Genomic DNA, 27,505 nt, shown 5'->3' on the forward strand with positions numbered 1-27,505 from the left:
TCATGTAAATATTTATTTTAATTTCATATATGCAGTTAATATGGTTGACAGAAAAATATAACGTATTTCTGCATTTCCACACAATGTGACGCTTTCACAACATAAGATTTATTACTATAACAACAGTATTATTTGACTGCATTTGGTACTTAGTCAGCAGCTCACTTAAGTCAAACAATACTGGAACAAAACTCAAATACAGTGAAACCCCACTAAACCAGACACCCTTGGGAACAAGTAAAACGTCCAGCTTTAAGGGTATTCAGTTTAGAGAGGTTCGATTCTGTTCAGATATTAAAATGGAGATCATGAAAAATGTCCAGTTTTGAGGAAATTCTGGTTTACTGAGGGTCTGGTTTCGACGAGTTGCACTGTAATATATCTTATAGGTATTAGATGTGGTTTTCTTGGTTTAAAAAAAATTAAAGTTGAATAAGATTTGCAGTGTTTTTTGTTTCATTTTTAAATCTAAAATCATTAGTGTACAAACTAAAAAGAAGTATTTACAAACTTTGTTTCCATGAACAAGCATATTTCTGTTATATAAATATATTAAAAACTACCTAGGTATTTATTAAACAAACTATTCCACCTTAATGTATTGGAGAAAAAACCAAACTGTTGACAGTTATACCAGCTACACTGTAGACAACAGCATTCCTATTTCTATTGGTCACTGTAAATACCCACACTGATTATTTAGATATTTATAAAATAGTAATATAGTTCATACTGAGGTGCTCATCAACACGTGGATCTGTCTAGTTTATCTATGACCCAGCAAAGAGCACCAAGCATGAAAAAAGAAAAATCTACTACAACTAACCCTCAACCAACTACCGGTTGGTAAACACGTGTATTTGTAAGGTACAGTTTAGTTCAAAATAGCATTAAACTTATAGAAAACAAACAATCCCAAAAATATGAAAACAGGTAATAAAATCTGTATGTAATAAATAAAGTTAATAAAAAACCCAAAAATATTCCCCTCTCCCCTTAAAAAACAAACAAAAACACACAAAAACCCAAAAGCAAAACAAAAACCCTGAGTTGCTAGCACTTTTAAGAGATATGTATCTGAGCAAAACCTAATGGGAAATTAAAGAATGATCTATGTTAATAGCTAAAAATCTGAAACTCTGCAAGAGGCTGTTAAATAAGGGCAAGAAAAACAAGAGCTAATATACACCTATTTTAGAAGCATTCTGTTTATCACCAACAACTGAACTGACCTATATACATAAATATATTTATTTATATATATATTCTCACTTATAACTATTGTAAAATCTACTATCAAAAAACCAACACAAAAATGCAGGCTATTCACAAAATTTTATTTTGCCTTAAACAATTAATGTTAAAAGCATAAAAAGCACTTTGTAATGAGCACTAAATTTGGCAAGTAAATATTTACTCAAGCAGTTGTCATCGTTCATTACAGGGATTATCCCGACGGCGATGCCACTGTAACATTTTTCTACACACTAAAGTCTTTTTATGACTAAAAACATCCTATTTACAGTTTCTTGTTTAAAGTATCAGTGTCCATATATTAAAAATATTGTAGCAGCTTAAATTAGATTTACCTTCCTATCAATATTTTTTTTAATACTACTTTTGTTTTAAATTATATACTATGATTATAAAGTAAGCAAAAGTTGCAATAAAACAGACCTCAACATGTTTTGTTTTCAATGGAGTTTAGTGAAGTTTGTATTATAACATGTTGTTCCATAGGCTCATGGATAATAGAAAAGTAATGTAATATTTGTTTACCAATACTTCAACACATTAACAAACTATGGCTATTTGGTGTCTTAACAACATTAATGGTCATAGTTTATTACTGTTAAGTTAACATGCAGTTATTCCGACACTTGGTTGAGAGACCTGGTTGAGGAAACCTGCAGCTGCCCCTAGACAGAGTTATTTCTGTTTGTATAAAAATCAGTTTTTTCCATTTGTCTCAAAAGCTTTAAACATCAGTTAGGCAGTTAAGCCAAGAGGCTGACAGTATTCCTGTTTGGAATATCAGGGCCAAATTTACAAAATTCTCCCTAAATGTCTAAATCCAATGTATTTCTGGTTGCACTGATGTTTGTAGTGTCTTAAACTACATTTACGTCCTAATATATATTGTTTATCATTAAAAAGCATTGGTTAGCCTGTTTTATGTTACAATGTACGTCAATGTCAGGATAATGCCTTTATCTAGCCATCTATTTTACTAAGATTCCACAACAGAACCTGTATTAGCAGCCACCTGTCATCAGAGGTCTCTCGCCCTTATGTGGATGCTTAATACAGGTTAAATCCACAACCATTGTGAACAAGGAACACCATTGTCATAAGCATATTACAGTATCCAGATAAACACGATTCAGATCCAAAACTTATTTGACTCATATACAAAAAAAATACAGTTTATAATTTTACAAAGAAGAAATGAGAAATAACAATAGGACTTTTTGTACAATTATCTAAATATTTCTATGAAAAGGCACCTGAAGGTAAATAAAATGTGACTTTTAAGTTTTCAACTGACATGATCAAAGGATTGAAGGTCAATACACTTCAATCACGAAAAAACTACTCTTTATGAAAAAGTGGTACGCCACCAGCATTAAGCTGGAAGATACTTATCCCAGAGAGATCTTCAACAGCTTAACAGATATCTGTAATCCTACTATATCAGATAATCTATACCATAACTGAATATAAATTAAAAACAAAACCCTAAAACATTCAAACCAAAATGAAAATTTAAGTCCAAAAAGAGTGACTAAAGATTTGGTTGAAAAAATTGAAGTTAACCAATGTCAATAAAGAAAATTATACATAGCAAAACATTATTTGAGCATTTTTATAAATTCCTGGTTCTTTTGGCAACATCCCCCACCCTCAAAAATGTATACATTAACAAAAACATTGTCATGATAATCACATATATATATATTTGTTATATATATTTGTTCCCGTTATGACCAATTCAGAAAATCACCCACACATATGTACATATCAATATTTCAGTTTACAAATCAAGAGGTGAAATCAAAACTGTATTCAGAATGTAAAAGAACTAAACAAAATATTTTAATTGTAAATACTCTTAAACACTTTGTTTATTTACTGAACAAACTGTTATCCCTGACATGAGAGATATCACTTCTAAAAAGTCAATCAAACATTACGTACAACTTCAAAAATTTTATTAAAAATAAATAAATCAAAGCTTAAACTGAAACAAAAACTTAAAATCGGTTTTGAATGGCCCAGATATACATTTTAAAAAGACCACTTGAAGAATTTAATATCTAGTTTATATTAAATAAATAAGCTAAAAGTCTATTGTGTGTTAGTACACACATTAAAAGTACGTAAATACTGTGATATGACTGGTGAGTGTTTCTTCCTTTAGTCGCTGGGAATACAGGATGGAATCGGGATGCTGTAAAACGTTTCCTTGAGATTTTAACTAACATATCCTTCGAGCTAATAGTTCACTGTTTTATAACATAGTACCACTTGTCCACTGAAAAATAAAATGGTTTAATTCCTTACTATTTAAATCACAACACATTTTAATAATAAAATGTAAAAAAATCAGGTGTGCTTATTATGTTTCTAAAGGGTCTTGAAAAACTTAGTATTTTTTTTTATTTACAGTGTACCATCATTTGGAGCATCTGGGTTTTTCAAAACTATTTTTCATAATGGCAGATTTGTCTTTATCTATTTAAAATTTATTTAAATTTAAAGTCTCTTATTCATTACTATAATGCTTGCATAATAACTGTTCACTAGGTAAATAAAGTTTTGTTCCCCCTAGATGGGTTATCCAAGTTGAGATATTTTTGTAAAAATTGTTTTGTTTAACAATACCACTAGAGTACTGACTAATTAACCTTCTGACTACTGCAGGCGAGATATCTCGCCCGACGTCACGTCAGTCGATATACTGTACACTGTACACAGTGCATTCCCCAATTCATATTTCCCACCGTTTTGCACACGACACTCACCGGAAACGGAAATATAATTAAAGAATTTTTTTTTTTTTTCAAAATGGTGGTTTTTGTTTAGATTTTTTCAATTGAAAATACCTTGAAATTTTGAGTTCAAAAAGTTGTTTTCGGCAAGTATTTTCGCTTGACAACAATGGCGGCACGTCGCGGTAATTTTCAGGGATCGATAGCTGATTGTAACAGCTAATTTGATAATAAATTTGATAGTTTTACCAACAACAAAAATTACCAAATATTGCAATATGAATCGTAGTTCGCGTTTTAAAAAAAAATATGGTCAGAAAACCACTGTTATCGGGAATAATGGACATAAATACTGGACAGCTGGCCACAAATGCCCGTAAGTAAACGCAACTTTTTAGATTTTTTGCCTAATTTTAATCACCATTAGCCGATCTAAAATAATAAAAATTACAAAAAAAAGACACGAAAATAATACTTACCGATTCATATATGAACTTTATTTCATGTATTTATGAAACATTTAAGTGAATATATGTGAGTAAAAATTATAAACTTGTACCCACTCAACGTGGTTTTTGTTAAAAATTAATCCAGTAGTCTAAAGGTTAATCATCGGCTATTGGATATCAAACATTTGGTAATTCTGACATGCAGTCAATTTAACATTAAAATACATGTACATTAGGAATACTTGTGGACCCCCATCTCTTTGTTTTCAGTTAACCATCGACTCTTTAACAACGGAATGCTTTAGAATTTATTACAGATAAACTCACCAGTATTTAACTTAAAACAAAACTAGCTGGCTTATTACCCTAGTGTTTTGTTACACAACTGAGATCCTAACACTGACACAGAATATATATATATATATATATTCTGTACATGTTGTGGGGCGGGGCGTAGCCTTGTGGTAAAGTGCTCGCTTGATGTGCGGTTGGTCTAGTATCAATCCCAGTCTGTGGGCTATTTCTCGTTCCATCCAATGCACCATGACCGGTATATCAAAGGCTGTGGTATGTGCTATCCTGTCTATGGGATGGTGTATATAAAAGATCCCTTGCTACTAATGGAAAAATGTAGCAGGTATTCTCTCTAAGACTATATGTCAAAATTACCAAATGTTTGACATCCAATAGTCGATGATTAGTAAATCAATGTACTCTAGTGGTGTCATTAACAAAACAGACAGACAGACTATATATGTTGTAGATGTACTAAGCACAAGTCAAACTCACCTTCGGCATCTATTGCTTCAGCAGCTCCAGGGGTAGCAGCCTACAAAAACAAAACACAATCTTCATTCACATTACATTCAGACTTCATTTTCACTACTTAACCATATGTCTGACGCCATATAACCGTAAATAAAATGTGTTGAGTGAGTCGTTAAATAAAACATTTCTTTCATTTTCACTATCGTTTGTCCATTAATACTTCTCTCTCTCTCTCTCTCTCTCTCTCTCTCTCTCTCTCTCTCTCTCTCTCTCTCGTCGTCTCTTTTTTGTACACAAAATGATTCGTTAAAGTTACATTCAGACTTTATTTTCACTATCATTTGCCCATTAATACTTCTTGAGAGAGAGTCGACTCTTTCCTGTACACAAAACCATATATCAAATGTAATAACTAAAACAAAAGTATCTGCAATTTTGTTTTATAAATATGTATAACAAGTATAAAGATCTGTTTAAAAGAAGATGAAGGGGTTCTATTCATTTATTTTATTATTTAAAAATATTTCAGTCATTGGGGTATTTTCCCCAATCTCAGGCCATCTTGGATTACAAAAAAACAAGTTAATAAACTAAACTGCAGTGTTGAAATTAAATGAAAAACACTATTGCCAAATTAAAATGTTCTGGCATAAATTTAGTAACAGACACCATAAATATAAACAATTTCTGATACTGTGGCATAAATAAAGTAACAGACACTACAAATATAATAAACAATTTCTCACGTTCTGGCATATTTCCTGAGCCTTTTCTGGTTCAATAAGGTATGGACTCCCTGCCACTGTGGTTGTCTCACTGTAAATTAATAATACACAGAACTCGAACAACTTCACATCACTTCAAACGGTCAGTTGAGAATAGTATTCCAATAACAGCAGTTCACTGCCAGATAATGTCACAAAGTTTTTTAGTTTTTTAAACCCGCCATGTGAGGTTACTCAAATTATATATCAGTCAACATACAGTGACAACTGTCAAAATTGATCACCTTTCAACCCCAGATATTTATTTGGTGTAGACCATTTTCACCAAGCTTTGTATCAGATGCAATTATCACAATACTTTACTACCTAATGAAATATGACACTGCAAAGTTCACAGCTCCAAGATAGTTTAGTGAAATTGTCATATTTGCATTTTGTGTTGTCATACACTGTCCATAATTATGTATTCAATATTTCTTTTTATATTTTTGTATTAAGCTAAAAAAAAAAAAAAAACAATTATACAAAGATGTTTAGTGGTAAACAAGTTTTGTTATAATTTACCATGCAATCCCTCCGTTATCCACAGTGTTACCAATCAATGCCTGCCATTGGTTATGACATTCATTAACAACATCCACTGCAAAGGCCTGAAAATAAACAGAAATCAAGTAATAAAAATGCAATACTGATTTTAAAGTAACAACTATAAACACTACAATTAAGTTTCAAAAACTGACCCAGTAACTCTTTAATTTTATTTATTTCCAGTAGTCACAAAGAAAAAGCCCAAAATAAAACAACAACAAAACATGGGTTCCCTTTGTCGAAATTATAACTAGTACATCAAAAAAATAAAATTCTGAATTATTGCCATAACTTGCTAACGAGAAATGTATGCATGTAAATAGATAGAAATAAATGTAGTTTCCTGTTTTAATAATCTACTTGGTACATACAGTATTATTTCAGGTGCATACCACATCTCAACACACACCGGTACATACAGTATTATTTCAGGTGCATATCACATCTCAACACACACTGGTACATACAGTATTATTTCAGGTGCATATCACATCTCAACACACACCGGTACATACGGTATTATTTTAGGTGCATATCACATCTCAACACACACTGGTACATACGGTATTATTTTAGGTGCATATCACATCTCAACACACACTGGTACATACGGTATTATTTCAGGTGCATACCACATCTCAACACACACCGGTACATACGGTATTATTTCAGGTGCATACCACATCTCAACACACACCGGTACATACGGTATTATTTCAGGTGCATACCACATCTCAACACACACCGGTACATACGGTATTATTTCAGGTGCATACCACATCTCAACACACACCGGTACATACGGTATTATTTCAGGTGCATACCACATCTCAACACACACCGGTACATACGGTATTATTTCAGGTGCATACCACATCTCAACACACACCGGTACATACGGTATTATTTCAGGTGCATACCACATCTCAACACACACCGGTACATACGGTATTATTTCAGGTGCATACCACATCTCAACACACACCGGTACATACGGTATTATTTCAGGTGCATACCACATCTCAACACACACCGGTACATACGGTATTATTTCAGGTGCATACCACATCTCAACACACACCGGTACATACGGTATTATTTCAGGTGCATACCACATCTCAACACACACCGGTACATACGGTATTATTTTAGGTGCATATCACATCTCAACACACACCGGTACATACGGTATTATTTCAGTGCATACCACATCTCAACACACACCGGTACATACGGTATTATTTCAGGTGCATATCACATCTCAACACACACCGGTACATACGGTATTATTTCAGGTGCATACCACATCTCAACACACACCGGTACATACGGTATTATTTCAGGTGCATACCACATCTCAACACACAAACCAACCTTATTTTTAGCTCTACCCTCCCATGCAAAGTTGTTTTCTGGTTTGCCATCTGGTACTTTATAAAACTTGAACCACTCGTATGTTGCCTAAAAAAAAATGAAACAAGTTTTATATATCTATATTAATATAATATAAGATACAATTTATATATGCACAAGAAACAATTTAAAAGTTTGGAAATAACACTTTTAAAAAACATAAAGCTGTAATTAAATAGGTATAATGTGGAAGAAGGTATTTGACTAAACCAATAGAAAATCCCTGATGGCTTAGAGTTGACTGGAGTAAAGAAAAAAAAGACGTCCGAACCAAACCATTGAAGGAGAAAGAAAAAAGCTTTAGTCACGTGACCGGAACAGGAAGCAGAGGACTCATTGGAAGATTTTAGCCATCACATTTGCTGTTGGGATGTTCGGACCAGACTACTATCCTAGGGGAATATGCCATTGTTTGAGGTCAGATTAAATAGAAAAGAAATAATAATTTTATTTTATTCCACACCTATTGGAGAAAAGACCATGGATAAATGTTTGGTTTCACATGGCAATCTCCCTTATGGCGGTGATACTCAGACTGATAGAGGGATGAAAATATATCCAACGTTTTCAAATAACTCTGTGTAAGATGATTTATATTACCTGATATGCCAGATAATTGCAATTTAATGCATAGGGAAATTGGGTTAAAGAGTAATACATTAACTTTAGGTGCTTTAGTCCGAGCATGCATCCATAATGCAGTCTGGATTTGCATCCTGATCAGTACATGGAAATAATATATCTATCTCTTTCCGATTTTGGCCTCGTAGGTTTTGGTTTTGCAAACTAATTTTAAAACAAATTATATAATTTCCTAATAATCTGTTTGTAAGTAATATGGGAAAACCTATAAAAAGGAAGGGCACACCAGCTCGTGTCCCGGGAAAACGGCATAATCTGACAACAACTAGCAAACTCAGGCAACACGGAGCCAGCCAGAATCGCCTGCAGCAGTACCGACTCCAGCACCAGCAGGTGACATTTCAATTAGTATTAATGATCCGTTTATCAGAGGTAATAGAGCGCATGACAACAGGTGGTGGCTGGGAGCACAGTTTGTGGTAACAAAAGGAAGTTTGGCAGACCTTGCCAGATTTGAGGTTTTAGAAAGTGTTTTTCATGGCATAGGCTGTCATGTTTCATTAAAATTAAAGGAACCAATTTGGTTATGCTCCGTCATAGACTTGTGTTTACTGTTGGAAGTAAGAATGGAGAAAACTTGGGAGTGTTTTCTCTTTTATAGAGATATTACCTGTCCTCAAACAAGAGCATTTCCCCCCACGCTAGTGTCTGTCATTGTTGTTATGTTTCTCGTTGTATTATTTTGGCGTAAACACTTGTTTTCAAATGTGTTTTCCTACCAAAATAGTTGTTGCCAGTGAACATTGTGTGGTCGCCATTTGCAAAGAGGGCGGCCCTGTCACTGGTTATGTGTTAATGTTTTTTTTAAAATTATTTCTCTTTGTAGAAATTATATAATGTCTGATGTTAGTGCTTGTCGACAACGTTCCTGTCCTCGGTACAGGAAATTTTTGTTGCGCGATGACCCACATGAGCTCTGCCCATCTTGTCGAGTTCCTTGTTTGGCGGAGGCGAGATGCGATACTTGTATCAAGCTGACCGATTCGGAGTTTGGAAGTTATTTGACGATACACTTGTTTGAGGACAGGTAATATTGAAAAGAAAAAGGACTTCAGCAGTGAAATGGATTCAGGTGGAGAATTAGTGTTGCTTATGGCATGCTTATGGTTGAAAAGCATACAGTTGCCAATTCTTTTTTGAACATCCATAACTGGACTTTGGCCGTTATGAACATAATGCTGGAAAAACACCCTACAGAATGTCAGGAATTGTTAAAATACATGAAAGACTGGCAGCCAGTAGAGCACCATCCACAGCTGCTTGTTAAGTCCTCCAAGAGTCCAACATATTGGACTCGAGTCCTCGAGGGTCAAACGCAACCGAGACCTAAATACTCGACAGTTATGCCTTTTTCATTCTATCGAATTTAGTACACGTTATTTACTTCTGAGCCGATTTTTGTAGGAGTATGGGACGGACTATAATGTTAATGAGACTAAGGAATAAAGTAAACTAGCATTATGCATCTTAATTCCATAGCTGAACATGGATGCCAAATCATGCCATTGTACTGCATTCTACACATTCGACTTGTTTTCCCTCCATGTCTCATAGTATAGAAGCAAGTATATGACAAAATGACGTAAACAAATATGATTAAATGAGAGTGTTCTTCCTTGACGGATACTCGATTCCTGTGAACGGACTCGATTCTTGACAGACTCTGCCTGTGCCCGATAACTCGTGAAGACCCTACTGTTTGGGTACAATTTGTGGTACTTTGCACAAGACAAACTTTGGCACATACCGTATAACCGGAAATTTTCGTGGTCTTAATCTTTCGTGGTTTGGGGTATAAAAACATTTCAAGGTTTCTTATTTTCGTTGTTTGCCAAATCTAAATTGAAAGTGATTTTATTTTCGAGTTTTAGCAAGTCTAATTGCGAGAATACTTGCTATTGTTGATTAAAGTTTCACTTCGGCTGCCAGTTGTTCGATACTATCAACATGTAAAGTTAAACAATAGAACAGTAACCTGTAGCCTAATTGGCCACTGTGATACCCGGTATGCTATTCGACAGACAACTGATCAGTCTTTGATTTTGTGTAAAGCCAATTACAACATATGTGTGAATAAAGCACTTAAGGATGCCATGAAGTCTAATTTTACCACATGGTATTCAAAGCAGGTTTCCCTGGCTATGAAACACGGCGAAGTTGTAACGGACATCAAGATCGAAATGCGTACTTCGGCGATAAAACCAATTCATGCAAGGTGGATTATGAAAGTTATGGCAGAATTAAAAATATGCCAGGAAATGTTGAAATCTGCATTCATCCACCCCAGAATCTCTGATGGTGGGCGGACATTGACAAAAACAATATACGAAATTTAACAATATTTCATTATATTCTACAAACAGTGAGATTCACGCAATAACTTTTTAAAAATTCTAACTTGTTGTTGTGACTATACTATTCTCTTGTCGTATCTGGTGGACTGCGCATGACAGGAAATAAAATGTTCCGGTAAATTGTCAGTGTGTTATGGTTTTCACAATAAATATTTCAGTTAGAATTTGTTGATTTTTTCAAATATTTTCAAGGATTTATATTTTCGATGCTGACTACTTACCCTCGAAACCCACGAAAATAAAAATCCTCGAAAATTTCCGGTTATACGGTATTGGGCATATAACACTATATTAAAAGCAGAGTATATAAGGTGGGTTTTCTAATCAAACTGGCGATGCTATCTCTCATCGCCAATGCGGTCCTTTATAGCAGAGATGCACATTCACACTTGTGCCCCCAAGCACACCTTAATTTTATCTTAGAAGCATTTTTTTAAGGTTCATCTAAAAATATGTAACAGTGCTCCTCCCACTGGCTGTTAGAATAGAAGTTGCTTTTAGTGTGAAGGTCTGAATACCAGTGGAGGTGATATACAAATAAATTTAGTTTTATTCGATTGAATGTAGTTCAAAATTTTTTAAAAGCTTCAGTTCTTATATTGTTTTAGATTATAAATTAATTGGGTGGACATTTTTGCCAACTCAAAATACAGGGATGAGACTCTAGGATTAAAACTCTCCTGAGCAACTGTTATTTGCCATAGTATTTTCAGGATGAGATGGAGTTAGTCAGATGGCACGATGGACCACCTCAGAAAACCTTCTCCACCACCATCTTATTTGATCCTTCATCTTGATTCCCAAAATCTTGTTTTCTTTAACGACACCACTTGAGCACACTGATTTATTTGATCATCAGCTAATGGATGTCAAACATTTGCCCGATTTGGTAATTTTTTTACATATAGTCTTAGAGAGGAAACCCATTATATTTTTCCATTAATAGCAAAGGATCTTTTACATGCATCATCCCACTGATGAAACTGGCATTAAGGGAGAGCATAAACCTGGCAAGGTCCTTTCATTGAAGGGTAGCAGGCTTGCTGCTATTACATCATCCAGATCTTCCAACAATCACTGTAATTGCTTGTGGGAATGCTGTGGGTACATGCATGCCACCTTTTATTATATTCAAGGGTAAGAGAAAGCAAACAGAATTATCTGAAAAATGTATGGTAGGAACTGAAATCAGAATGTCAGAAACAGGGTGGTCTAACCATTTTCTGAAATTTATTATGGGAAGTCATGCTGAACACAAATTGCTGTTTTATGATCATGGGCATGCAAGCCACACCAACAATGGAATGATACAGTGGACCAGGGAACACAATATTGTTTTGTTTGTTCTTGCACCGAACACAGCCACTGGATGTTGGATGTTTTGGGTCATTCAAAAGACACCTACACGCTGAATGTGCTGCTTTCATGAGGACAAATGCCACACAGACCATCACAAAGTATGATCAGGGAGAACTTGTATGCTACTGCTGTTTCATCAAAGAACTTAATTCCAAGTTTTAAGAAGACAGTAATATACCCATTAAATAAGTAAAGTATTGCCAGCAGCCAACTTTGTGAGTTGGCAGTCTTCACAGGACACTATATTAACCAGACAGGCCTTCAGATAGCAACACAGATGCATTTTTTAAAAAGAAAATGATTCAATGAACAAGGCTACAGAGAAAACCCAGAAGAAAACAACCAAAGAACCTATGACAATAGGAGGGAAGGCCATCAGTGAAAGTCCAGTATTTAACAAATTGAAAAAGCTGCCAGGATTTAATCCACAGTAAGATGGCAGGACCTGTACAAGATGTATGTGAAGCAGTTCCAAGTACCAGCAAGGAAAACCCCTCCCTCTTGTAAAGAAATAGGTATGGATATAACATGTGACAGTGATGGCAGTGATGACATTGAAATTGATGATTCAGAAAAATGTTTTGTGTTTGAGCCAGTCTAGATAAAGGATATGTTATGTGTCTATATTGTAAACTGGGCTTAATGCCATAAGTGTAGTCACTGGGTTTATCTGAAGTTTTGTGTTCCTCAAAATGTTGTGAGATGCCACACCAGGTTTTTCTGCTCACACTGCCAATTACAAGAAAAATAATTCTGTTATAATCTTGACAAACATATGTTCATAATTCATTTACATTTGCCTCATTGACAATCTGTTGTGTTGTTGTTCCCTCAATTTTATGATGCATGTGGTCTTCCATACATTCCGCGTTTGTGACATTCACATAGGATGGATTTCCAAGGGAATTTTACATTCATTGACAACAAAGGTAAGTAATTAAAAACATTTTACTGTTATTTTACTCTGTACTGGACAAGGTAAACAATGCTGTCATTAAACTGATATCATTGTTGGATTGAACATGCACAGTAGCACTTTCCTGTTAATGGGATGGAATTCGATAGGTCTAAGATATGTAAATGTAGAATAATTTCTAATAGATTTTCAGTGTTCTAAATATTTATCTGTTTATTTGTTCACATTTTGTATTAAATTATATATACCAGCCACTCCTGTAACATTCTCTGTCACACTAATTATCTGCTGAGATATGACTCAGACTGAGCTGCTGTTTTATGAGGGTGTTAATAAACAGTTTTAATATAGAAAATTGGATACTGTAAACAGATTTTGAATAAAAATTTAAAACGTACGAAGAAATTAAAATTAGCACTGTTCTCAGATCATCAAAGTTTCTAACTTTAAAAAAAATCTACCTTCAAAAACCCAGGCATGTGTTTTTCAACATCTTCAATATCTGAAGAAAAAAAATGCACAAATCACACCATGTAAGTCTCTAATTCAACATAAACACCTACTATTCACATTGAAAAACTTCAGATCACATCATGTAACAGGGATATGTTTCTTATTTAAAAATAAAAGCTGGGAAATCTGTACCAGGTAATGTTTCAGTATCTCATATCAAATTCAAACTACTCTGTGAACCGTTTCACTCCATTACATAACGCTACAACCTTCACATCATTGTTGATGTCTTTCTAATGCTGAACTTGTATCATATTTATAATCGTATAATCTGAACACACCATCTAATATTTTGGATGTTATTTCTGTATCCAAATGCCACATCCATATATATGTAAAAACACAGTTTAATAATCATTAAAGAGTTCATTAACATTGAGCATACGAATGAAATCTATTCGTGATACTATAGTGTTCATTGTGAACTTTGTTTCTAGTTTCAAGCATCTACTTTTACAAACCAAACAAATATCTTCATATTTGTAATTTTACTGCAGCGACTGAAGGACGCTCAATAAGAAATGTGATCTTGCTATAATCAATGTTTGAAATTTACCATTTAAACTAGGTGCCAGTGGGTCTGTCACATCTATAGCCAGCATCTTCCAGTCAGTTTCCCCTGTTAAAAGATAAAATTATAAATCATTTATCACATGATCATGCATATCTCTCTAGACACCATGCAGTCATTGATATCTCTTTAAAAAAAGTTCAGACACCATACAATCATGAAAATCTTTAGGTAACCGTTATAAAGAAGACACCACACAATCATGGATATCTTTCACTAACCGTTGTAAAGAAGACACCACACAATCATGGATATCTTTCAGTAACTGTTGTAAAGTAGACACCACACAATCATGGATATCTTTCACTAACCGTTGTAAAGAAGACACCACACAATCATGGATATCTTTCAGTAACCGTTGTAAAGTAGACACCAGACAATCATGGATACCTTTCATTAACCGTTGTAAAGAAGACACCACACAATCATGGATATCTTTCAGTAACCGTTGTAAAGTAGACACCACACAAACATGGATATCTTTCAGTAACCGTTGTAAAGTAGACACCAGACAATCATGGATATCTTTCACTAACCGTTGTAAAGAAGACACCACACAATCATGGATATCTTTCAGTAACCGTTGTAAAGTAGACACCACACAATCATGGATATCTTTCAGTAACCATTGTAAAGAAGACACCAGACAATCATGGATATCTTTCACTAACCGTTGTAAAGTAGACACCACACAATCATGGATATCTTTCAGTAACCGTTGTAAATAAGACACCACACAATCATGGATATCTTTCAGTAACCGTTGTAAATAAGACACCACACAATCATGGATATCTTTCAGTAACCGTTGTAAAGAAGACACCACACAATCATGGATATCTTTCAGTAACCGTTGTAAAGAAGACACCACACAATCATGGATATCTTTCAGTAACCGTTGTAAAGAAGACACCACACAATCATGGATATCTTTCAGTAACCGTTGTAAAGAAGACACCACACAAACATGGATATCTTTCAGTAACCGTTATAAAACAGACTACACAATATTGATATCTGCTAAGTGTTCACCCATAGGATCATGCATATGTTGTTAACTATTATAAAAGTAGACACCACACAATCATGGATATCTTTCATTAATCATTATAAAGTAGACACCATACAATCATGGATATCTTTCATTAATCATTATAAAACAGACTACACAATATTGATATCTGCTAAGTGTTCACCCATAGGATCATGCATATGTTGTTAACTATTATAAAAGTAGACACCACACAATCATGGATATCTTTCATTAATCATTAAAAAGTAGACACCACACAATCATGGATATCTTTCATTAATCATTATAAAGTAGACATCACACAATCATGGATATCTTTCAGTAACTGCTGTAAAGTAGACACCAGATAATCATGGATATCTTTCAGTAACCGTTGTAAAGTAGACACCACACAATCATGGATATCTTTCAGTAACCGTTGTAAAGTAGACACCACACAATCATGGATATCTTTCAGTAACCGTTGTAAAGTAGACACCACACAATCATGGATATCTTTCACTAACCGTCGTAAAGTAGACACCACACAATCATGGATATCTTTCAGTATCTGTTGTAAAGTAGGCACCATACAATCATGGATATCTTTCAGTATCTGTTGTAAAGTAGGCACCACACAATCATGGATATCTTTCATTAAGCATTATAAAGTAGACACCACACAATCATGGATATCTTTCATTAATCATTATAAAGTAGACATCACACAATCATGGATATCTTTCAGTAACTGCTGTAAAGTAGACACCAGATAATCATGGATATCTTTCAGTAACCGTTGTAAAGTAGACACCAGATAATCATGGATATCTTTCAGTAACCGTTGTAAAGTAGACACCACACAATCATGGATATCTTTCAGTATCTGTTGTAAAGTAGGCACCACACAATCATGGATATCTTTCAGTATCTGTTGTAAAGTAGGCACCACACAATCATGGATATCTTTCACTAACCGTTGTAAAGTAGACACCACACAATCATGGATATCTTTCAGTAACCGTTGTAAAGTAGACACCAGACAATCATGGATACCTTTCATTAACCGTTGTAAAGAAGACACCACACAATCATGGATATCTTTCAGTAACCGTTGTAAAGTAGACACCACACAAACATGGATATCTTTCAGTAACCGTTGTAAAGTAGACACCAGACAATCATGGATATCTTTCACTAACCGTTGTAAAGAAGACACCACACAATCATGGATATCTTTCAGTAACCGTTGTAAAGTAGACACCAGACAATCATGGATATCTTTCACTAACCGTTGTAAAGAAGACACCACACAATCATGGATATCTTTCAGTAACCGTTGTAAATAAGACACCACACAATCATGGATATCTTTCAGTAACCGTTGTAAAGAAGACACCACACAATCATGGATATCTTTCAGTAACCGTTGTAAAGAAGACACCACACAATCATGGATATCTTTCAGTAACCGTTGTAAAGAAGACACCACACAAACATGGATATCTTTCAGTAACCGTTATAAAACAGACTACACAATATTGATATCTGCTAAGTGTTCACCCATAGGATCATGCATATGTTGTTAACTATTATAAAAGTAGACACCACACAATCATGGATATCTTTCATTAATCATTATAAAGTAGACACCATACAATCATGGATATCTTTCATTAATCATTATAAAACAGACTACACAATATTGATATCTGCTAAGTGTTCACCCATAGGATCATGCATATGTTGTTAACTATTATAAAAGTAGACACCACACAATCATGGATATCTTTCATTAAGCATTAAAAAGTAGACACCACACAATCATGGATATCTTTCATTAATCATTATAAAGTAGACATCACACAATCATGGATATCTTTCAGTAACTGCTGTAAAGTAGACACCAGATAATCATGGATATCTTTCAGTAACCGTTGTAAAGTAGACACCACACAATCATGGATATCTTTCAGTAACCGTTGTAAAGTAGACACCACACAATCATGGATATCTTTCAGTAACCGTTGTAAAGTAGACACCACACAATCATGGATATCTTTCACTAACCGTTGTAAAGTAGGCATCATAAAATCATGGATATCTTTCACTAACCGTTGTAAAGTAGGCATCATAAAATCATGAATATCTTTCACTAACCGTTATAAAGTAGACACCACACAATCATGGATATCTGCTAAGTGTTCACCCATAGGATCATGCATATGTCGTTAACTATTATAAAAGTAGACACCACACAATCACTGATATCTCGTTTAACCATCACAAACGTAGATACCATGCAGTCATGGATATTTCTAACAGACTGTTATAATGTAGACACCACACAATCACTGATATCTCGTTTAGCCATCACAAACGTAGATACCATGCAGTCATGGATATCTTTCATTAATCATTATAAAGCAGACACCACACAATCACTGATATCTCGTTTAGCCATCACAAACGTAGATACCATGCAGTCATGGATATCTTTCATTAATCATTATAAAGCAGACACCACACAATCACTGATATCTCGTTTAGCCATCACAAACGTAGATACCATGCAGTCATGGATATTTCTTACAGACTGTTACAATGTAGACACCACACACTAAGTCTTACCTTCATCTATCAACAACATTGTTCCCAACATTTTTACCCGTATCACATCACCCAGCTTGTGAATCTAAAAAGATTTTAACAAAACAAAACATGATCATTAACATTTCTGCTGACAGATATATACCATTTCCGGTGGTATTTTTTTTTAAATATTAACACCAGATAGGCTGTTAATAATATTCTCCCTGAAGTAGAATTTATTGTGGAAGGTTGAGAATATGAAAAAAAGAAGAAGAAAGTCTACCATACATAATGCACCAATGGCATGCATGAAAATTATCCAATATTCTTATTATCCATATTACTTATGGTGGGTGGGAAGGAAGGAAGGAAATGTTTTATTTAACGACACACTCAACACATTTTATTTACGGTTATATGGTGTCGGACATATGGTTAAGGACCACACAGATATTAAGAGAGATAACCGGCTGTCGCCACTTGATGGGCTACTCTTTTCAATTAGCAGCAAGGGATCTTTTATATGCACCATCCCACAAACAGGATAACACATACCACGGCCTTTGATATACCAGTCGTAGTGCACTGGCTGGATACTTACGGTGGGAAGGAAGGAAGAAATGTTTTATTTACCGACACACTCAACACATTTTTATTTTCAATTAAGTGGCGTCAGACATATGATTAAAGACCACAAAGATAAGAGATGAAACCCACAGCTACTCGTTTCAGTTAGCAGCCAGGGATAGTACATACCAGTTGTGGAATGAGAAATAGCCCAAGAAGATCGATTTTATATGTAAGAAAGGGTATCCATACCGTTTCAGGCTATGACTCCTATAGACAGTAACATTCAGCAAGCACAGCACCCCAACAAAGTTGGAACAATTTATTTAAATAGCAGCCAGCAAAGATGTTATAATATTAATAACCAATAACGTTTGGTGTCGCCAACATGAGTTTTGTTTTTAAGCCTGTGCAATTTATTAAGTGACATCCTGTCTAGTAAAAAACCAAATAGGAATACCTTGTGACCTATTTCACAAACATCAAGAGGATCTGCATCTCCTTTTGTTCCGGTTTCTTCGTATGTTTTATTGGGGTCTTCCCACGTCTGTAAGAAATATACAGCTATTTAAATCTCAAATATATATTATAATTGTTGTAAGTTTGCAATAAAATAAATGTCCTGCGACGATAACTTGAGTGACATCTGATGTACATACCAGCATATTTCATTAGTCCCCTTTGAATTCAGCTTAAGACAGTTGAAAGTTTTTATTTACAATACCACTAGATCACATCAATGTATTAATCATGGGCTATTGGATGTCAAACTTTTCGTAATTTAAACCTATAGTTTTAGAGAGAAAACACACTACATTTTCCCATTAGTTGCAAGGGATCTTTTATATGCACTGTCTCCGACAGGACAGCACATACCACAGACTTTAATATGTAAGTCGTGGTGCACTGGTTGGAATGAGAAATAGCACAATGGACTCACTGATGCAGATCAATTCTAGACTGACCGCACATCAGGCGAGCACTTTACCACTGGGCTACTCCCACTGTACATTTGAACAGGAATTTGGGCTAGTGATTAGGGTTAACAGGCTAGTGAATATCACAACCCATTTGTCAGACACTGGAAATAATAATAATAAAAACAGTAGTGTCAAAGGTCAATATTCTGGGAGTAAAAGTAGTACCATAGGGGACAAATATAAACAACTACATATACGATATATTTGTGTAAGCATGCATGTACACCAACTCACTTGTGGGAATGCCCCGTAATTCCAGATGTACCCATGGTGTGGAAAGATATTTTTCACAAAGCGTAACTTTCCTTTCTTTACATCTTGTTTGATGGGGTTGAGGGCCTCTTCCTTGTTTATCTGCAAAATGTAACCATAAAACAACATTAAAAGAATGCTTAAGCAAGGCCTTTGGACTGGTATGCATATTCAATGATATAAAATGCACATTATTGCTTTTAAAATATCAACAAGGATATTACTATATTTAATTAATAAAACGGTTAAAGGGACATTCCCGAGTTTGCTGCATTGTAAGATGTTTCTGATTAATAAAATATTTCTACGATTAAACTTACATATTATATACATTTTCTTGTTTATAATATCAGTGTCTGTATATTCAATGTGTTTCTGGTCATCTTAATATTTGTAAGAAGCCGAAACTGGATTTTGTCTTCAAATAATTTTGTATGTACGAAAAAAATCTTTTTTAGGAAATATAATGAAATTTAACCTAGTATAAATATTAGAACGATCAGAAACACATTTCATATACAGCCACTAGTATTTTATGCAGAAAAATATATTTGATATGTAATTACAGTCGTCAAAAAGTCTGTTAGTCGATATCATCTTAAAAATCGCAGCAAACTCGCGAATGTCCCTTTAAATGTGACGGCTGTTATATGTAATGGGTGCAGCCATTTTGTTCCATTCCAGTGAATACGCCCTCTGGCAAGCTGGTGGTTATGTCATACTTAATGCGTAATGCCAGGAATGAGTCTTATAACTAGAGAAACAAATCTACCTGGTTTTTGCAGGATGATAAAATAGGCATGCATTGCAATTTTCTGTAATAACATACATCTCAGTAAGTCGGCAATAAGTATGTATTATTTTTCAATACAAAATAAACCAACAGTGTCAAAGTGACTACACAACAAGTTGAAATAATTATACCATGTTTTGTCCATGGATGCATTAACCCACTTACTGAAATGAGACACGAGGTGTTTTCATAGTTAATTGGTCTATTCTGTTAGTTGCCTCTACCTGTGATTCCTGACTGGCAGGTGTGTATTTGATAGGTAACCAGACGAGCCAATTAATTACCGCTGTCTAGACACAAAAATACATACCGGTATTGTGTAATATTACCTATCGCCCCTAAAATGGAAATGGACATGGTTTATTACTGTAAATAGCTCTGTAAAACTATTGATTAAGTAGACTTCCCCATCTAAAATCACAGAACTGACCAATTACGTAGTCCCAAAGAAAAGAAATTTATCACTTAGGTATCGTGGGTTGTCATTTTTGCTCCAACATAGGCCTAATGGTGTAAATTTTTCCTTTGGATTATTTAACAGAAAAAAATACTATCACCCCATTTCGTTCCATTAGTGCAATTTGAAATATATTTAGTTAAATAGTTTATTATATTATCACATCATTTATGTTGTTTTACAAGTCAGGTTGATCTAAGAGAAGCACCTTGTCATAAATTACTGCTTTTGTTTACACTGTGCATACAGGAGTTGGTTGGAGCTGATGTCACTTCGCCCCAAGCTACAGTATAGGACGCCTTGAAAAGAAAAGAAAATGGCTGCCCTCAGTTAGCAGGAGTAATCATGTTTTTTTTTTTTTATTAACTCTAAAATTATGCGTTTTTCATTTGTTAAAAACCTTTTCATTACTTATCTACATGTATACTTCCTGTAACCCGACCACACCTATTTGATAATTAATTCATCACTGCTTGACAATTCCTATGTTGCTAAATAACGTTGGTAAACATTGCTAAGTGTTATCAGTCGCCGCAAATGGAGTAGGTGCACGACAGTAAGTTAATTGCTCATTTTTCAAACATCATAAATGTTGAACTACATAAATAAATGCCACCTTTCAGAATGTTTTATTTTTCAATTTTCTCTCCACTGCACTCATTTGGAATGAGCCAATGTTTTCAGTTGAACATTTAAAATCAAAACAAACAATCTTCCTGCAAATACACTAGAAAGTGTCTGAGGTAGCATAGCTGCTGCCAAGTGATGACAGACGGAAGAAAGAAAGAAATGTTTTATTTAACGACGCACTCAACACATTTTATTTACGGTTATATGGCGTCAGACATATGGTTAAGGACCACACAGATATTGACAGGCAACCCGATGTCGCCACTTCATGGGCTACTCTTTTTGATTAGCAGCAAGGGATCTCTTATATACACCATTCCACGGCCTTTGATATACCAGTCGTGGTGCACTGGCTAGAACGAGAAATAGCCCAATGCTCCCCCACCCCACATGGGATAGATCCCAGACAGACTGCACGCTTTACCACTGGGCTACATCCCACCCCTACAGATGGAAGATACGTAGAAACCGACAACAGCCAATCAAAGATGTTAAACACAATGGTCAGATAATAAGCAGTGAAACTATGTTGCGTATTATTTCAAATCTGTAACATTCTCTTACACTGAAATTGTATATCCCTGTTTAGAATACCCGTATATTACATTTATTTCACATAGCTCTGTACATGCATAAGGGATTAAATATGGATAAATTAAGATAGTCAGACAATAACCATAAAGGTTTTTTGCAAGACATTTATTTTGAGATTTAGCAAACGATGGTTTTAATTAAAGCATGAGTTCTCTTTTAGTGAATCACCTCCATTTTGGCATTTGACCACCGTGGGATTTCCACCACCATGTTGTATTCTGTTTTCTCAGCATTGGCAAACAACGGGATGTCATGGAATGGGGACAGCATCTTTCCATTTGGTCCACCTAAAATAAAAATACTTTTATCAAAATTGTGTAAACTATTTCTGACAATTTCGTAATTTATTCACTATCACTCCCTTGAGTTTAATTCAAGCAAGGTAATTTTTAGCTCTCGTAAACATGAGAATATAATACATGTATATGATATCAATATGGTAAAAATTGTAAATAAATCTAAGTTAGGGGGAAAATTAATCACTCCTTAAAAAAATATTCAAGTCGAGGTTTCCTATTTATTTGATCTGATCAGATCCGGTCTTACGATAGTGTTCAATTAGAATAAACTTTTGAACACTGAAACATGAAAGAAAAAAAGAATGACTAGAAAAAAAGTAATTCCATTTTAGTTGACATCCATTTTTCTGTAAACACCAGGCCTGCAAAAATAATGGGTAAAATATATACACCAGATATGTACAGTGGTACATTGTAAACCCAAACTATAGCCTCTATTATAAACATACTTATCTGCCCTTGATTTGCATAGCGCTAAGCGGCCCCAATTAGCCACTAAATTATTTCTGGCACATACACGCTCCAGTCGCTTGCAACTCGTTAAAATTACACCTTAATAAAGTTTTGATATTTGCAAGTAACATGCATGTGTTTGTGTACGAAAGGAAGTGTACATTAACTTGACTAAATGACTAGCTGCGATTTTCTGTACCACTAGCTGCATTATTAACTATGACCTAACAAAACTAACGATACAGAATTCACTTCCTCGCTAACGATAAGGTTTCTACTGTCTGGCTCGCAAACAAATCGGAACAGCGATCAACTATCAGCAATAATTAATATGCACAACCATTAAGCATTCCATAGTGTGTATGTATGTGTGTGTATATAATCTATCTATCTATCTATCTATCTATATATATCTATATCTATCTATCTATCTATCTATCTATCTATCTATCTATCTATATATATATGTACATATCTATCTATAATATATAAATATGTATATGTATATGTACATATCTATCTATAATATATAAATATGTATATGTACATATCTATCTATAATATATAAATATGTATATGTACATATCTATAATATATATCTATCTATATCTATATAAATATCTATATCTATAATATATCTATATCTATAATATATCCATATATATAATATATCCATATATATAATATATCTATATATATAATACATCTATATATCTAATATATCTATATCTATATATAAAAATATCTAAACCGTTACACCTTTTGCTACTACTTAAAAGTTTCATGCTATGAGCGATCATCAGGTTACACGTTACCTGATGATCGCTCATAGCGTAAAATTTTAAGTAGTAACAAAAGGTGTAACGGTATAGATATTTACAGCGGTTGCAAAACAAGGTGTCGCGCATCGCATGCGACGTTTACTACCCTCATTTCCGACATCTATTTTTGCCACAGTTGCTCAGACTCAAGTTCATAATTTCTTGGTTCTTGTCTGAATGTATAGATCGGCTTCTATGGGTTAATCTCTTCGGGAAAACTTTGAGTTTTCCATGAATACTGCTCATTGCCTTTGTTTTTAAAATATATTTTGTTTCGATTCATGAGCACACTAAACCCAGTGATTTTCAGCGATCACAGAAAACAGACGGAATTCCCATTGTGAAACGGAATTTACATTTGGAAATGGAATTACGATTTTCCGCGAACTTAAAAAAATTAATACTATTTTACTATTGCCACACTACTACTACTGGCAAACGCTAGACTGGATTATGTGCTTCACGGTAAACCAAATGGTCACATTGGGAACCAATCAAATACTTCGCGAACGTTAGCGAAACGTTTGCTGGCTTAACTTGGGGCTACTTAGTCTGTTGCAGGAGTAAGTTTAGCCAATGGTTTGTCGATAACGCTTGTCTTTGACGACAGATTTTTACGCTACTCATTAAACCGAATGACCATTTCAGGAACCACCCGTCAAAATATGTTTGCAAACGTTTAGCAAAAAACGGATGGCTGATTTTTGCAATCTTACTTTATTTCCGCTGTGTCATGCGTATAGTTCAATTTGCAGACGACGTTAGACTGTCAAAGAATGATAAAATAAATGTTTACGTTTTGTGAACCCTAAGCCCCGGTGAATAAAGCAGTGCACTTAATTGTTGGACAATCATGCTTTATGTAGTTATTATAATTGTAGCCTTTGCTCCTGATGTGATTTTTCGCTATTAATATGTAGGCTTACTTTGATTTATTGACAAATAGCAAAGCATGTCGACGCCAGTCAATTTTCGGACCCTTTAATTTGTCACAACTTATGTTAGTTCAATTGTTAATTACATATTGTAGTCTGAAACGGAATTTACAAAAACACGAAGTGGAAAATAGCTCTTTTTTTTAAAACGGAAAACCACTGAATCATACTTGTTCTATTCTTGGGCCAACAATTTCACCAACTATATGCATTACAAGTGTGTGGTAACAGACTCCGGCCCATAGACACCCCCCCCCCCCCCCCTCAACGTGCCCCCATTACTGAGTGTCTGTATCTCTCAATAAACCCCCAACTTCTACTCTGTCAGTTCCAACGCCTACTAGTACTTCGTTTTGCAACCGCTGATTTATACTGGCTCCCCAAGAGGTAGAGCACTATACCAGCCACACTAGGAAGAATACGGTATTGTATGTTGTGTGTGTGTATATATATATATATATATATATTCACTGGCGAAGGAAGCGGGGGGTCAAGGGAGGCATTTGCCCAATTTTTTTTATATAGATATTTTGCTTTATAATACTAGTGTAAAAGCGTGTAGATATAAAAGTGTGGCAACCTCCCCACGCCACTAATCTATCTGTGTGAACATCCCCCCCCCCCCCACCTTGCCACCTTCATACGTCACTGGTATATATATATATACACATAGATAAAACTTTTTTTCTTCTTCAAATGTGCGTGTTCGCCTGGGTTATGTTCTGGTTGTGCGTGTGTACTGGTGTGTGGACTTGGTTTTGTAGGCTATTGTTTATTTGGGAGCAGATCTGTTGTTATTACTGGGGTTTCTTTGGTGGGGGGGGGGGGGGGAGAGATAAAATTGTTGAGGGTTTTTTATTTTTAAAATATTACATTTTTTGTTTTGCCTGCCACTAACGCTTATAATCATGTATACAATAATGTCTGAAGTCATTTTAACATGTTGGGCATCTACCTACCTTAAATAATCATCATATTTTGATGTAATATTTGGCAATTCTGACATACTAGTATCGTCTCAAAGAGGAAACTCGCTATATTTTTCCATTAGTAGCCAGGTACCTTTTATATGCACTTAGTGTTTCTGCCAGAAACAAATTTTTGGGTATGGTGAGCTATGGAATTGAATAAACCACTGTCGACAGAGGGTATGGGGGGCCTCTCCCAGAAAGAAAATGGGTTACGTTTAGGGTTAGGCCAAGAGAATGAAAGTTAAAGATTTGCGTCCGAAAAAAATTAAAAACACATGAGGCTTTTATAAATTTTTCATTATTTTTATTGATCTATTATTTCCATAGTAGATTTAAGTCCAAATGAGGTCTTTGACATGTTTAAAGGTGGACGTGCGAGAGCCGAAGTTTTCCACTGGTCTATTCGATGTGCTAAAACAGAAGGACCAATCGCATCATTCGACACAAAGAGTTCGGCAATTTTCGTCAATGTTCGGAATATACTGCTTGACATTACCATTATTGACGATTTGGAACTTGAATTTGTGTGATGATCATTAAGTGCCTTTTTTGTGCAAATAATGACACATTTTTTAAATAATGAAAATGTTCAGCGGTACCTTTCATGGCATGCGGGCGGTGGACGCAAATCTATAACTTTCATTCTCATGGCCTTAAGAAAATCATACAGTAATGATAAAGAGTCAATAAGTTTGTCAAAGTTAACTTAAAAATAATATCTGCAAAAAATTTGGGTATGGTGCCATACCCATTTTATCCTCTAGCAGAAACCCTGACCATATAGCCCATCCCACAGGAAACACCTTTTTTCATTCTATGGAATGTACTACAAATTCGTCTGTCGGTTATGCAAAACCAATATCAACATAAACGACCGATCGTTTGTCAGAAAATTTAAAAAGACGTGTTTGCTATTTTTTTTCCCAGTTTTTGGAAGAAAATAATAAAATAACGGTTATTTTGGCCAATATAGGATTCGCATAATTTCGGTACTTTCCGTTCAGATCCGGAAGCATTAAACTCAATGCTTCCAGGAAATCCCTGTCTATTATCATTTCATTCAGATTATTGTTTGGCACTAAGAACGACTCCCCTCTAAAAGAAAAAAAAAAAGGTATTTATGATGGGACATTGGATGGAGAAAAGCTACGAAATTCGTTCATATTGCATTCACGTTTAATTACCGTGATCCATTAAAATTTGCATTTGTATCTAAACTACCGAAGAAAATCATTCGTGTAAACACTAAAACCACACGAACGACATATCGGTTGTCTCAAAAATTTAAATTGTATGCCCTGCTTACGTCAAACAAAACTGAAATTATTTACAAAAAACATTTTTGTAGGAGGATGGGACGGACTATAACTAGTAGTATAACTATATAAGTGGCTTAACCTAAACCAATATCCTGGACACTGTCCAGATAGCCGAGTTGTGTGTTCAGGACAATGTGCTTCAATCTTAATTGTATATAACCATGAAGATAACCATAAAGGAAAGAGACATCACTCAATATTACCAACTTATAATTATAACTGTCAAATATTCAATAATATGAGCGTTGCTAACTTACTGAAAAATGCACGGTACTCGAGTGTGTTGCGGCATCCTCGTTCAACCGTAGAGTACGACATGTTGCCAGTGGAATGTGTTCCGCAAAACTTCAAATGCTGTAGTGGCACGAACACACGCCTGCTTAAAACAGAAATATGACGATGATGCAATGAACGAACCCGGAATGGGGAACTAGCGACGACCAAAACAGATGATAAACCACGTTGACTCAACTGGAGCCGACAGGTGCGCGCGCACGTAGAAAAGAGCGCCATTGGAAGAGGAGATAATTCTGACTGGCT

General features: G+C 34.9%; 1 protein-coding gene across 1 annotated transcript; it reads right to left on the reverse strand.

Annotated features, from left to right (window-relative positions):
- Positions 1-27,466, reverse strand: LOC121378283 (inorganic pyrophosphatase-like). Its single transcript, XM_041506380.1, has 12 exons — positions 27,223-27,466; positions 22,336-22,454; positions 19,676-19,795; positions 18,922-19,008; positions 17,934-17,997; positions 14,276-14,338; positions 13,668-13,708; positions 7,897-7,983; positions 6,499-6,584; positions 5,956-6,025; positions 5,231-5,270; positions 1-3,535 (listed from the first exon to the last, which is right to left on the reverse strand). Exons 1-12 carry the CDS (start codon positions 27,281-27,283, stop codon positions 3,504-3,506), a joined length of 870 nt encoding a protein of 289 aa, XP_041362314.1. The 5' UTR covers positions 27,284-27,466; the 3' UTR covers positions 1-3,503.
- Positions 27,467-27,505: the final 39 nt, after the last annotated feature.

Source organism: Gigantopelta aegis, chromosome 8 (assembly GCF_016097555.1).
Source record: "Gigantopelta aegis isolate Gae_Host chromosome 8, Gae_host_genome, whole genome shotgun sequence".
NCBI lineage: Eukaryota > Metazoa > Mollusca > Gastropoda > Neomphalida > Peltospiridae > Gigantopelta > Gigantopelta aegis.